Consider the following 14,343-nt stretch of genomic DNA (forward strand, 5'->3'; position numbering starts at 1 on the left):
TTTCAACTGCTCTAGGTCAGTTTGACCTTTTTTTAGAAACAGTTTTTCAGTTCTGTGCGTGGAAGCTAAGCAATGGAATGCTGCTAGTTTTAGAAGAGGGAATATATTTATTTTTCCTTATATCTTTGGTTTGTTTAAGTCAGTAATATCTGCTTACTGCAAAAATAAAAACAAACAAAAGAAAAAAGGAGAAAATGTTGTTTATGTCCATGGCGGAGAAGACTTGCCCTCTGTAGTTTGTAAGTATTCAGACAAATGCAAGAGGCGTTATGCAGGTTTAATTTTGGTTAATCATACTTGCTACAGAACATATTTCAGGCTTCACTTACATTTTTGTTTTTCTTAACAGACACTAAAAAAAATTCAGGGGAACTCCCAAGTAACATTTAAAAAATCCCATTCATTCAAAGATCCTTAGGTGGTTTTCATGTTTCCCCTCTTCTTTTATTCCTACAACTCTGAAAGAACATTAGTCAGAGAAAATAGTTGGCCCAGTTCTAATCACTCCAACCACTACTCTATACCTGTTAACAAATTTGTGACATTCTTTGTGACAAAGGACATTAACCGTCTGTTTGGTTTGGAATTTCTAATGAATGGTCATGGGTAGTTGCAATTTTGTGGAGCAGTCCTAAGCAGGTCAACTTAGAAGTAATCCCTACATTTTCCAATTGGCCTTACTCCCAGGAAAATGTTCTTAAGATTGCAGGCTTTGTCTGTTTTGGAGAATATCAAATCTAGCTGTCTGGGGAGGGTGGAATTCTTTGAAGATACAAATCTGGCAAGAGGCAGGGCCAGTGAGGTCAAAGGGATAAAGATCATGTGTCCAGGGGCAGAGTTGAGTGATAAAAATGAAGCCAACAGAAACCATGGTATTTATCTAAGTTGAACAGCTATTGTACAGTTACTGCCAGCCAGTAAGTCTGCTCCTCAAAATGCTTGGGGGAGCATGATCCTTATAGGTGCACCATCTGACCCTGGTACATTGGCATGTTCTTGGGGCACTGTTTGTCAGGGAAGTGCTATAAATTGGTCTAGCTTGATTTTTATTGAACACAAAATAGACCCCAAAAAAGCAGGAGTGGATGAGTAATGCAGTACAGTGACATTCACCAATCGGGATACAATGAAAAAGCCATTTAAACAGTTCCTGGTGTATCCAGTCCCATTGATATAAATGAGTCCACCCAGAGTTATTCCAAATGTTCAGAAATGTCCAGCATTCCACACTGATTGAAGTTTCTGGACACTTTCCAAGGGCAGCCCCACATAGAGCTTGTTGCAGTAATCTAATCTAGATGTAACTAGGGCATGCATCACTGTGGTCAGATGTCTTCTGCCCATGAAAGGCTGCAGCTGGCTAGCCAGTGAAAGCTAGTAAAAGACAGTCCTGGCCACAGCTGCCCACCTATCGAACAGTAGACCTGTGTCCAAGAACACTGCCAGACTACCGACCTGATCCTTCAAGGATAGGACAATCCTTAAATCCTGGGTAAGATCTTCCGCTCACCAGTAGGACTTCTGTCTTGTTGGAATTAAGTTTAATTTTATTAGCTTGCACCCACTCCAGACTGTCTCCAGGCACTGGTTTAGAGTTTCTACAGCCTCCCTAGGATCAATACAGAACCAAGTGTCATCCTCATATTAATGGCAACCCAGCCCAAATCTCCAGATGACCTCACCCAGCCATTTCATGTAGATGTTAAAAAAATAAAGTATAAAATCATACATTGCAGGACCCTAAAGGCCAAGGGGCTGAGCAGTAGTCCTCACACAACACCTTCTGAAACCTACGCTCCAGGTAGGACTAGAACCATCAAAGAACAGTGCCTTCAGATCCCAGCTCAGAAAGATATCATGGTATCGAAAGCTGTTGAAAGGTCCAGGAGAATCAACAGACTGTCCATGTTCCAAAACGACATCCACTAGGGCGACCAAGGCTGTTTCAGTCTCAAACCAGGTCTAAAACCTGGATTAGAAAAGACTTAAAGAATGTGCCTCATACAAGAAATCTTACTGCCCATTCAATCACCTTACTCAAAAATGGAACATTTGAGGCTGGTTGACAGTTATTGAATTCTTCTGGATTCAGGGTAGGGTTCTTTGGAATTGGATGCACCACAGCCTGTTTCACAGCTAGGGCACCCCCCCCCCCCTCTCATGGAAGCATTAACTGCCTCTCGGACCCAGTCAGCCACCACCCCAGCAGATTTAACTGGCTAGGAAAGACAAGGGTCATGCAAGCAGATGGTAGGCCTCAAACTTCCAAGAATCCTGTCCGTATCCACAGACTGAATAAACTGAAAAGTATCTCAAAACGATTGGACAATTTAGCACCCTAGCAGGGCAATGCATTCATGGTGCCTGAAAACTTAAGAATCTGGAGAACTCTAGTTAGTACAAAACCTCCCTAGACAGTTAAGTGAGTCACTAACACGTCAGACAGACATATTTAAAATAACAATTACTGCAAAACACATTCATACTGTGGAGAACGTCCCCACTTGCTTTGTTGAGCGTTCTCCTTTGTGCTGCATACTTTCCTCCTCATTCTGCCAACAACCTCCAAGGGAATAGCTAAACATTCCTCGTGACTGAGTCTGAGGACCAGAAAATCTAGTGGTTATGATCTCTTAAATCATTATGATAGATAACGGCATATTCAGCAAATAAAAGAATTTGGAAACTCAGCTTGTCACAACACGACCTTCCTTTCTGACACCTGGCCAACATGTGAACTGTAGTGTGCAAGCATAAATAGTTGCACTGAATGAATTTCCCCTCATCAGCTAATCCAAAGCATTTCTTGGCTGATGGTGTTCGATATTTGTTTGCCTGACTGAACACAGTAGCTTTTTAACCATCCATCACTTGTCCCACCACCTCTTGTTTTCCTCTTCTGGATATTGAACCTCTTGGACGTATAGAGTATCCCAGCAGGGGTGCCTGTATATGTTTCATTGCCATTCTAAAACCTATTTACCAAGCAGTATTTCTTCTAGTTTGATGAAATGCTGTTGCTGTTGTCGGAAGTGGAACAGCTGTGCAAAGAAGACACTCAAGGATTATTAAATCCCATAGCCAGGTGTCTTCCTTCTTCTAACCCAAATCTGCCTTGTTTACTCATTGAGAGTGTTTTGCGTATTAGTTCCCATGACTCTGTATGATGGTAACATTGCTAAAGATTCAAACCACTAGATGAGGTAAACATGATTCTTTGACTTGGCAGGTACAGTGTTCCGAGGAGGGAAGCGGAGGGGGTATGAAGGGGTTTGAACTGTTTGAGCTGGAAAATCCCTTCATGGTCTCACTCAGCCAAGTTGTGTATAATGTCTCCAGGAAACAAGAACAAGTGCTGCAGATGGACAGCTGTGGTTTAATATATCCAAATATATGCACCTACAGAATTTTTTTTGTTGGCTCTCTCCCCTAGTGCTGTTATATCACTTATTGTGGTTTTACTCTTGGCAGACCTTCCTTGGTACTTGTCACTCAGCTTTACAGACTGTTCAGGTTACTTGTGAGTTACTTGAGAAGCAGAACTGTCTCTTTATATTAGAGTAGCTCTACTCTATTATGAACCAATATTTTAATATTGGGAAAAATATTTTTTTCATTTGCTAGCCAGGCACCCATAGTTATAGCCATATATATGTGTGTGTGTGTTTATGGCAGAAGGAAAGCCAGCAGCCGGTGCCATCATAGGGTGAGGGAAGCTGAGTTGCGGGTAATCTTTGCAGCAGATGAATTGAAAGCGGCACAATACATTTCACTGTGGCTTTACCTCAAGAACTATCTCTTGCTTGGCAAGTTATTATTTTTGTGTATCTTTCTTAAGAGGAAATACTTGGTTAAAAATGACTTAAGCTGAAATGTTCAGAAGCACATGCTGTTTTGTGAAGAAAGTGGTTCCTGGATATTACCCAACCTGGTGTACGTGCTAGGTCTTTGCACTTCGCTTTCGGTGGCAGCAGTGCCGTAAGTGTTACACTGCCTGCATGACGGTCTCAGATGAGAAGCAAGTGCTCGCTCACTCTTCTGGTTCACCAGCACACACGTGTAGTGTCATTGAATGAATTCTTCACAATAGCACCAGAACTCAAAAATCCCACACCTGGGCAATTAAACTGTATTGGATGTGCAAATGACTGTTGGCCTTAAGCACTGGAACATTAGGCTTTTCCTCTCTTGACTGAATGTTTAAATATGCACCATAGTAACTCAGTATTTCAAGGCATAATTTACTGTTGCTAGACTAAAACAATTCCAGTGACTTTGTTTTGATTTTCTAAGCCTTCTACTTCCCATGCAAAGGCTGCCATATGGGGGAGGCTGCTTGAAATAACTGCTGTGTAGCTCTCTGCTTCATGAGGTGAATTATATCATGCGCTGACTTGCTTCAGAGTGATTTGTCTCGATGTTGCAACAAGTTGACAACTGTATGAGGCGGATAACACAGAAGTGCCTGACCCCCTTGGTTAGCTGTTGCACTTCAAATAGAGGCATACATGAAGCTGGCTTATCCTGAATCAAACCATCAGTCCCTTGAGGTCAGTCTTGCCTGCTCAGACTGGCAGCAGTTCTCCAGGATTTCCAGTAGAGGTCTTGCTCATCATGTACTACCTGATCCTTCGAACTGAAGATGCCAGGGATTGAACCTGGGACCTTCTGCATTCCAAGCAGATGCTCTGCCACTGAGCTGCGATGTTTCCCAAAAGAAAGACAGGAAGTTCTTGCAGTACTTTATTTTCATGAAGAGATGCTTGTTAACTTACCATGCACTACTGTAGCTTTTATAATAAAGCTAATAAAGACCTAAAATAAGTTGTTTTGCTTTGCTCCAAAGTCAAAGGGATATACTGTTGAGGCTTGGATTTGGTGCCTCAGAGCCAAAACACACGTTAAGAAATACCTGGGTTCAGCACGTGTTCTCTTACCTCAAGGTTTGCCGGGATCTGTAGGAGTCCTGGAAGCTTAAAGTTTAGCATTTACAGAGCAGCAGAAAGGGGAAGGGAAATACAAGTGCCTGTATTTTAAGCTTTAAGCTTCCAGGACGCCTTTAAGCTTCCAGGACGCCTACAGATCCTTTAAGCTTCCAGGACTTTAAGCTTCCAGGACGCCTACAGATCTTTAAGCTTCCAGGACGCCTACAGATCCCGGCAAACCTTGAGGTAAGAGAACACGTGCTGAACCTGGGTATTTCTTAACGTGTGTTTTGGCTCTCAGTAGTCTGTAAATTGCATTTTGGTTAGAATGATGGATCTTTCAAAGCCTAGAAATGAATATTCACAATAAACAGGCTATTTCTGTTACTAATGCCATTGGACTCTTCTATATTACCAAAGTTGAAAACATTCTTTTTACTTCAGGTTGTAGCAATTTGGATTCTCCCTCACCCCAAGACATAATGATTGTTTTTCTTGTATTCTTGCAGATTTCCCATTTATTCAAGATGATTCCATGGATACCATCCTTGCTGTTCACCTGCAGTATATGCATGTGGCACACACAAGCAGAATTTTTCACTTCAATAGGTATGAAACAGCACGGGAAAGATTGCAGAATGGTGTTATGGTAAAATATGGTATTTAAAAAATATCTCCCTGCTCCACTCCTTTAAAGTAAGAATTACCTCTCTGGTCTTTGGGAGGAAATTGCACAATCACTTACTAAAGCTATGACACATTTTAATATTTTTGTATGTCTAAAATATGGCAGCTTTCCCTCTGTCCCTGCTTAGCCTTCCAAAGTATGTTTGTGTCTGTTCTCAAAACCTTGTGTTTATTAGTGTCTTTTATTCCAGAATTGTTCTTTCATATCATTATTAACACTTTTTGAGATATATATGTAGTAGATGAAACTTTCATTTTGCTAAGACATCATAGTCACTGCGTGAACTGCTTGCTCATTTCTAGTTACACTTCCAGTACTGAATGACAATGCAATGAATAATGCTTTCATGTACTCTTCACCAGGGAAATGACACATGTGTATTTTCCCACAACACCAACTTGTGACCAGAAGGTAGGGTAGGTACTGTTATCCCTTGGAAATTAAAAAGCAACTTACTACTTAGCATTAAGCCATAAATAAAATTGATTTTTTTAAAAAATCTAGCTATAGGCACTTCATTCTTTCCATTTCTTGATGCCAGATTTAACATGTAGAATTTGGTAGTGGTGGTGGTTGCTGACTTTTGGCTACACAGGTCAAGTTGAGAGTTTTCTCTTGCATGATTTAGCTAGTAATTTTCATCTCTTTGCCAAAACCCTGGGATGTGCATTGCAAGCCTTGACATAAGAGTGGATGTCGTTTTTCCTTCTGCAGTTTAACAGTTGACCAAGGCTGCATTTCAGATCTGAAACTGAATTCTTTCAAAGGTGTAGTTCTTACCGATGTTGCCAGTCAGCAAACAGTGACTTCCGTTAATGTTTCAGCTTTCCTTTACACAGGTAGAGCAGTGAGCTACTATGAGTTTAGTTTATTTGTTTAAAACCAATGGGCATTGCAGAAAAGGGGAAACAGAAAATTACCATAAAATAGCCATAAAACTATTGTTTTAAAATGAGTTTTTCACAACATAGTATTGTTTTCTACTGCAGTGGCAAATGCAGCAGTTTTTCATGCCACAAACTTGTTTTGATCAGATAGATGTCTTCAAAATTGTTTGTCACAAGCTACCTACACGCACGTGCATCCACGAGGCTTGTCACTAGGCTTGTCATCCACCCTCACCCAGGGCGGGGAATCCCCCACCCCCACTTGCCTCCCTCTAGCCCTGCTCACCTGGCTGGCTGGGGTGGGGAGGCACTGCAGTGAGAAGAGCACACATGCACGCCTGTGCTCCCCTGTTGCACTGAAAAATTACGGGGGAGCTGCCGGTTGTGCTGAAGCCCAGTTCATTAAATATCACCTTCAAATAGACCTCAGCATAACCAGCAGCTCTCTCTTTGTGCTGGAAAATGAAGTCATGCAGGGGAAGTGAGTACCCTGCTGCCCCCCAGCTCCCTCAGTCCCATCTTTGCCCCCTGGGGGACCCAGCAACCATAGCAGCCAGTGCACAATAGAGGACATAACTATGTTGAAGACACAGCATAGGAATGTTGAAACCATTCATACAATCCATGTCTATCAGCATGCAGACTGATATTTGAATTTATTGGAAAACCTGAAGGATTGTTGCAAATTCAGTGCAGATTAGAACTGTCACTCTTTGCAATGCAGGAAAATCGACAAATTTATCATTTTAATCACTCTGGAAGTGTAGTTAATGTTTAATTCATGTTAACTAGTCTTGCAAATGTTCTTTGAAGTCTTCCAGAATTTGTTTCCTCCTGGTGTTTTTTTTTTTAACAATGCTATATGATTGTCTTCATTCTTTGCATGAAGATTCAGTTGCATCCAAATAGGAGATGGGAAGCTTACATATCTCTCTGATCATTTGCATGGATTTTAATCAACTAATTAACCCTATAATGTACCTGCATCACTGTGTAGACTTTAGTAGAATACACAAAGAAAAAAAGACTCCCAGTATCGATGTATCTTTCTTGGAGTTTAGCACCTGTTGTGCCTTAGGCATGGCATTTTCAGTCTTTAGTATTAAATCATTCTCTGTTAAACAGACATGTTATAAAAGGAATTAAATTAAAAGATCATTTTGCAGGTTTTATGTGAGATATGACAGTTTTGCAAGGTCAATGAAGATTCAGATGGTTCCAGTAAACAAAAATATCACATTAAATTTAACTGGCCATACTAAGGAATGATTGTAAAAGTTACTGGCATTTCCTGCTGTTGAGCTTGTAAATGTTGGTATAGTTAACATGCAGCAATGCCACTTTTTCTCGTCTACTTCTTTCACTCAAGGTACACACCCCTAAATTTAATATGTTGTTTAAAGTACCTCTGGATTGAGAGAAATGAAGGTGAACAACAGGTGTAATACGTAATAGCTGTTGATAAAAATCACCCTCTCTGTTCTGTATGGAGATCAGGTGGAATGGTAGTGAAGTATCTTTTACTGGTTATATTATATTACAATAGAGGCTTTGTGCCCTGACTAACTTGTTTTCTGTTTTCCATTCTCCCCAAAGTGATCTGATTTTAATTTTTTAAGAGAGTTCTTCCTTTAAAAAACAAAAATGTTTTGAACTAGACAAAACCAAGTTGGTCCTCTGACCCCCAAGGAATTGCAGGGAGGCACAATTTAAAAATGCCATTCTCCCTTTCAAAACCTCTCCGTTTTCTAGGGCCTGAGCAGGTAGACACCTCTTTTTCTTTCTAGTTGCTCTCTGCAATCTACCTCTCCACCCTGAATGCTTTTAGTGTTTGGTATGGGTTTTGTCATCCACGCAGGAGTCAACCAGTTTATTACTATTGTAGACAAAAATAGTTTTGAGTGGTAGAAGCAGTTAATAAAATCGTCCAAAATGACTTTTCCAAATCTGCTCTGCAAAAAACCCCAAACAAACCCTGAACCCCTTTCTAGTTCCAAGAACAATTCTTGTTGTGTGACTTCATCACAGGCTGAATTGGAAGGAATCAAATGCATAAATGATATGGCAAGTGTGAATAAGCTTATACCACAATTATATCTATATTAGTTGCTGAACACTTAAAGTTGTTAACTTCTGTAACCTTTCACCACTGTTTCCTTTTCATAAAGTAGTATTGAAAAAACATTAGTCACGAAAGCCTTCTTGTAGTAAGGTGATGATTTGCCTTTTAATCAACGTTTGCTGATTTGCTCACATGTCACAAGTTTTCTTCAAGAAGAAATTAGAAACCTGGATTGGACCTTTGTTTTGTTTATGCATAAATGAGCACATGCCCCTCTGTATAATGAAGCCCCTGCCATTTCAAGATAATTTTAATCTCTTACAGTCATTTTTTAATTGAAGTAAGTTCAGAACTAGTGCTAACATCTCCTGGGTTTTCAGTTCTTTTTTTAAAAAACACACACACACAAACCGTTTTTTTTTCTCTGTAGAAAGACCTTTGAAGATAGACTCTTCCTCGGAGTTTTCAAAGGAAAAGGGAGAAAATGCCTCCAAAATAATAAATCCATAAACAGACTTAATTTGTAGGGAAAATGTCATGATGATTATTAAGGCTCTTTGCGGTGCTGTCTTGGTAGTATTACGGTCAACAGAGCACACAAGTGAACTAGCTGATGTTCAAAATACTTCTTGTGTAATCTGAAAATATTCATCCAGCATTTTGAACATCAACTGGTCTTGTAAAAGATGCAATGCCATAATTTCTTTTGTATTTCTTGAAAAGGTGCTATTAAGGAGGGAACCAGCAAAAAAAGTTGTTTGAGTAAACTTCCTTTTCTTGATACTGAGATATTTCAAATTTAGGAAATGTATTCTGCTGGTGTTAATGGAGCTAAGTTTCATCACAATTGCTTGGATCCAGACTAATGTTTTCAAAAACACGAGAACCTCTGCCTGAGGAGTGTGATTTTTCCCATCTTCCCATTCCTTTGGAAGCCTTAAATTGCAGTGCACACTGTAATACAGTAATCAGGATCTAACCCAATGAACTAACCTTTCTAGTTTCATTGCCCCTTAATCTTTGCTAGATGTAAGGGGGTGGATTCTTGTATTACCAGTCAGTAATAACATTTGACTTTCTTTTATTTAAGGCCAGATGACTGACCTGATTTATGCAGAAAAAGATCTGGTACAGTCATTAAAGTCGTATATTCAAGATGAAGAATCTAAGCTGTTAAAAATCAAAAGGTAAAAGGCTAGGCTATGACAAATCTTTATCTTTCCATTTTAATATTAAAGTATCATGTAAAGAACATAGACTTATGTTTAAAATACATATTATTCTTACTGTTGGAGGAAAACAATATATGAAGCAGGCTTTGGGTTTGTTTAATATATTCTCCTGTGTCCTTCCTTACACCTCAACCTATGCTTTGAATTGGGTACGAACCTACTTTTGCCCTTCCTCTACTTGGCTCCCCAGAGGATAGGCCGTTGCAACTGGTTTTATTTATTTACAATATTTCTAAAGTGCCTTTTTGGCTTACCAGATACTTGAAGCAGTTTACAATAAATCATCGTAATTTGTGCAAACTTCATTTTATTGCAATATTACCCAAGTCCAGCAAAATCTTGTTGAAGTTCCAGTCTTACTATTTTCTAGTTCGTATCCTCAGTGGGATAGTAAAGCGTAGGCTGGGGAAAGCATAGCTTCAAATTTAGGATTTTTTGTAAATTAAATTAACAGTATTCCTAGCATTAATTTCCTTTTATTTCAGGAGAAATCATTTTCTCTATATATAACTTCCAAGTAAACAAAGTGGAAGCTTACATGCAACATTTTTCCCAGGGCTTCTTTAAGTTTTGTTTGGTCTCATTTCATATACCTGGTTTAACATGATGACTAACCCCATATACAGTACTTGATCTTGGATATTTATATATTGTTTAAATAAGTTAGAAGAGCAAAAGGGAACACTCCTCAGAACTATACATAGTACAGCTAAAGAATTGACTTTTAGATTAATATAGCAAAGCTTAGTTCTGACAAGACAGATGTTCTCTGGGTTAGTAGAAAGGCTGACCAGCTATATGAAATCTCCTGTTTTAGATGGGGTTACACTCCCCTTGAAAAATCAGATTCAGAGCTTAGGAGTACTGCTTGACACAGCAGTTACCTTAGAAAGTCAATTGGCAGTGGTGGTTCTGAGTGCATTTGCACAGCTTTATTTTTATTTTTATTTTATTTTTTCAATTTATATACCGCCCATCCCCATTCCTCGTTAGTCAGATCTAGACACAGGGATCCATGCCTTAGTTACAATGAACTCAGCTTGAGACTACCCTTGAATAGTGTTTGGAAGCTGCAGCTAGTACAGAATTCTCCAGCTAGACTGCTGGTCAGAGCTAACTACTGGGAACATGTGATACTTACAAACAATAAACAACGCTCCTATTGCCCCTTACTCTTCTGCCTTCTGTCCCTGGACCTCATTAGTGCAATCTTCCCTTTGTCTGGCTTTTGTTTAGCCATTTTTTAATGTATGAGTATGTTTATATTTTAAGCAACCTTAAGCTCCTCTAGGTGGCTAATACATGTATTAAAATAAATAGTGTTACTAACTCAACACTTAGTGTGGGGCAGCTAAAAATAAAATCATGTTCTGTGCTTCTTTTATTTTCCAGTTGGGCTGAGAGGATGGAATCCCTAACTATAAAATCCAGTTCAGATCCAGAGGGTTATCTTGCACACCCAGTCAATGCCTATAAACTGGTGAAACGTCTAAACAGAGAATGGCTGGAGCTAGAGAATCTTGTTCTCCAGGATTCAACCAAGGGTGAGGAGGACCTTGATAAAATTAAAGACCAACAAAATTTTCCATGGTATAAGCTTTTGTGAGTCAAAGGTAGATTGTCAGGTATGAATGAGAATGAAGGTCCATCAGTCCTTATATTCAGGAAAGAAGGTGAGATGGGATATATAATAAAGGGCAGGTTGAAGTCAGGAAGGATGCAGAGATACAATGCAAAGCATAATCAAGCTTGAGCAGAGCTAAGAAATACTTGTAGAGGTGGAAAATGCCATTTTATTGGTCTTCAAGGTTCTTGAATTTTACTCTAGTACAACAGACTTCACCCTATGCGCTTGGAATGTCCTTGATAAAGAGATGGTAGAATAGATGTTAAGGCATTCAAGGCTAACTTTGTGTTAAAGGAAAACATACATATTAGAGCCTTGGCACTTTTTTTGTTTTGTTTTTTTAAATTTTTTTTTTGAATTTTACAAACATTTATATTCATATACAAAAATGGAAGTCATGACAAAAATTTGAAGTCACAGTACAACAATGCATATGAACATCGGGTTGATATAACAGTAATTGGCTAGCAAGTTAATACATGGCAATTATTTTAAGACTACCTGGAATCATATTTTTCATCTCTTTCTTCTCTATAAAATCAAGAAAAGGGAACCATCTTTCCAAGAAATTAGAATGAAAATACTTATTTTCAGCTGTTAAAATATAGTCTGATATTTTGTCCCCGACTAGGTATTCCCAAATTTTGTTAACCCATTGTTGTATTGTAGGGTTTCCTTTAGTTTCCAGCATTTTGCAATTATTGTTTTTGCTGCAATTAACAAAATTGAGATTAGCTCTCTGCGTATCTCAAGTATATCTGAGGTCTCCTAGAGGTTGAAAGTATAATTTCTAGACGGTGTGGTATATCATACCCGGTAATTATTTTATTTTAAGATTTCCCCCCAAATTTAGTGATCCACAGGCATTCCTACCAGCAATGATAATAAGTGCCAATTTGATTACATCTCTGCCATCAATGAGGGCCGTTAATTTTTTTTTCTTAGGAAGTTTGGGAGGGTGTATCCATCATGGAAGATGATGGTGCTTAATCCTCCCCCACCTGCCTTTATTCCTCTCCAAGTCACAACTTTCCTCCTTGCAAAGTTTCAAATGTTTAAACAGGTATTTTGAACGTTGTAGGTGGGTAAAGCTGTCATAGGGTATGTGGGCAGGGAATGGGTGAAGAGTGCCTTCTCCTGAAACTGCTTTTCTGGTGGTAGAAGTGAGGTGTGCTTAGGTCACAAATACCTTGGTATGTGGCATGTGGTTTTTCTCAGAGTAGCATTGTAGCCTCTGCGGAAGCTCTTGAAGTAGGTTCAAATTTGGATTTGCTGTAGGCCACTCGGTGAGCTGCAAGTAATGATTTCTATGTTTAGACAGGTATTTCTTGTAGAGAACATGTAAAAACATGAGTGGAATTCACTCATCTCCAAATACTTTGAGTTCAGCACCATATCCTGGTTCATGTGCGTATCTGTAATGTTTTTGAAACTCTTTTTATCATTTCTAACATTACATGGTCCCTAAAGAAAATACTGCTGTAAAACTTACCTTGTGCTGTAAGGCGTGAACCTGGAATGGGGACTGGAACTTCTGTGCTGGGTATCAAGAAAGAGGAACTGTACTTTTGTTTTCTACTCGGGTTTTAACTACTTGACTTAAAGCATTACCCTTTCAAGCCCCTTGGTTTGTTTAATGTTGGGATAGAACTGTTAGTATTACAACTGTGAAGTTATATAAAAAAGTTCGGGAGACCCCAGACGTTTCTTAAACAAAGAAGTTTTGAAATGTTTCCTAAAGATATTACAGTGCCTGCTGATGTGTTTTGTAGTGCCATTTGCTTTGTCCCCAAAGTGCCTCTTCCATACAGCAACAACCCAGCACTGGCTTTCCTTTACCGCTGTGGAGCCGTAGGTGCCAACCCAAACCCTTTGGGTTTGCAGCAGTGCCATTGGAAAATATCTGCCCCCAACATAGAAGGATGCTTAGTCTGAAAACGCCAACCATTTTATGATAGCCCTCAAGTTCTGCATTTTGTGATCTGTTCCACCTCCTGTGATAGCCATTTTGTGTTAGCATTCACTATTGTTTCCTCAAGATTTCAAAAGTGCCCACAAGTTCAGCAGAGATAAGGTCCCCTACTCGAGAAAGTTTCCTTGTCAAAAGGTTAAAAAATCTTGAAATAAACATAGCAGGGGTATTTTAAGCAAGTAAAAGTGAGCATGGCCTATTTTTCTCCTTTTCTCAATATGTGTAAGTAATGCACTTTATGATTCCAAGCATGGGGTTTGGGGCAAGGATAAGGTCTCCCTTGCTCTCTCCCACAATGTCCAGTTGCTATTGTGACACACAAACCTTCATAATTCAGGTTTCTCTTTTTGTGTACAAACTGCCTTTAGTTCTTTTAATCTTTAATCTTAACGAATTACTATGATATATGACAATCAAATTCTGTTAGCCAGATGTGATTTGCAGAGGTTTTTGATCTATAAAACCAAGGGTTGAGAATCTCAGTGTATGAGAGAAGCTTTATATATAATTTATCATTCACTTGCTCTTCAGTAAATGTTTTGTATGATAAACCTCTCTTTTGAAGCGGCTTTAGATGAGAACAACTTGCTTTCTTAATGTGTTAGGAGGAAGTGCTTTTTCTCAGAACTAGACCACATTTCTTTAAAGTTAAAAATTTAGAGGCTTTGAAGTATATTTTATTTTTATCCAGGAGTTGTAGCAAATGTTGGGACAGTTTCCAAATGAAAATGGCAATCTTTGAAAGCTTCAGGAACGTGGCTGTCTTCGCTGGAAGATTATTTGTGTTAGAATTACAACAGCAATGGTGAAAGAAGTCTCTTTACAATTAGTGCTTCATGCTTCCATCACATTTAAGATATTGGCCATATGTGAGTGCATCCTGGGAGTGCAGCCAGACCTGTCCCATTGTCTGCTATGGAACATCTTGCACTTGAAGTTCTTGCCTTCTA

At 39.1% G+C, this 14,343-nt stretch overlaps 1 protein-coding gene across 3 annotated transcripts in view; it reads left to right on the plus strand.

The window, feature by feature from the left end:
* The window catches only part of P4HA2 (prolyl 4-hydroxylase subunit alpha 2), a 47,408-nt gene that overhangs the window by 9,323 nt on the left and 23,742 nt on the right, over window positions 1-14,343 (plus strand). For 2 of the 3 annotated variants that reach the window (XM_054976288.1, XM_054976287.1), the window contains exons 3-5: window positions 5,435-5,534; window positions 9,653-9,749; window positions 11,187-11,338. In XM_054976288.1, the coding sequence (XP_054832263.1) occupies window positions 5,453-5,534; window positions 9,653-9,749; window positions 11,187-11,338 (331 nt within the window). In that variant the 5' untranslated portion in view covers window positions 5,435-5,452. Of the gene's footprint in view, window positions 1-5,434; window positions 5,535-9,652; window positions 9,750-11,186; window positions 11,339-14,343 lie in introns of those variants that run through there. The other variant, XM_054976289.1, reaches the window with a different exon arrangement.

This window comes from Eublepharis macularius, chromosome 4 (assembly GCF_028583425.1).
Source record: "Eublepharis macularius isolate TG4126 chromosome 4, MPM_Emac_v1.0, whole genome shotgun sequence".
In the NCBI taxonomy this organism is placed as follows: Eukaryota; Metazoa; Chordata; class Lepidosauria; order Squamata; family Eublepharidae; genus Eublepharis; species Eublepharis macularius.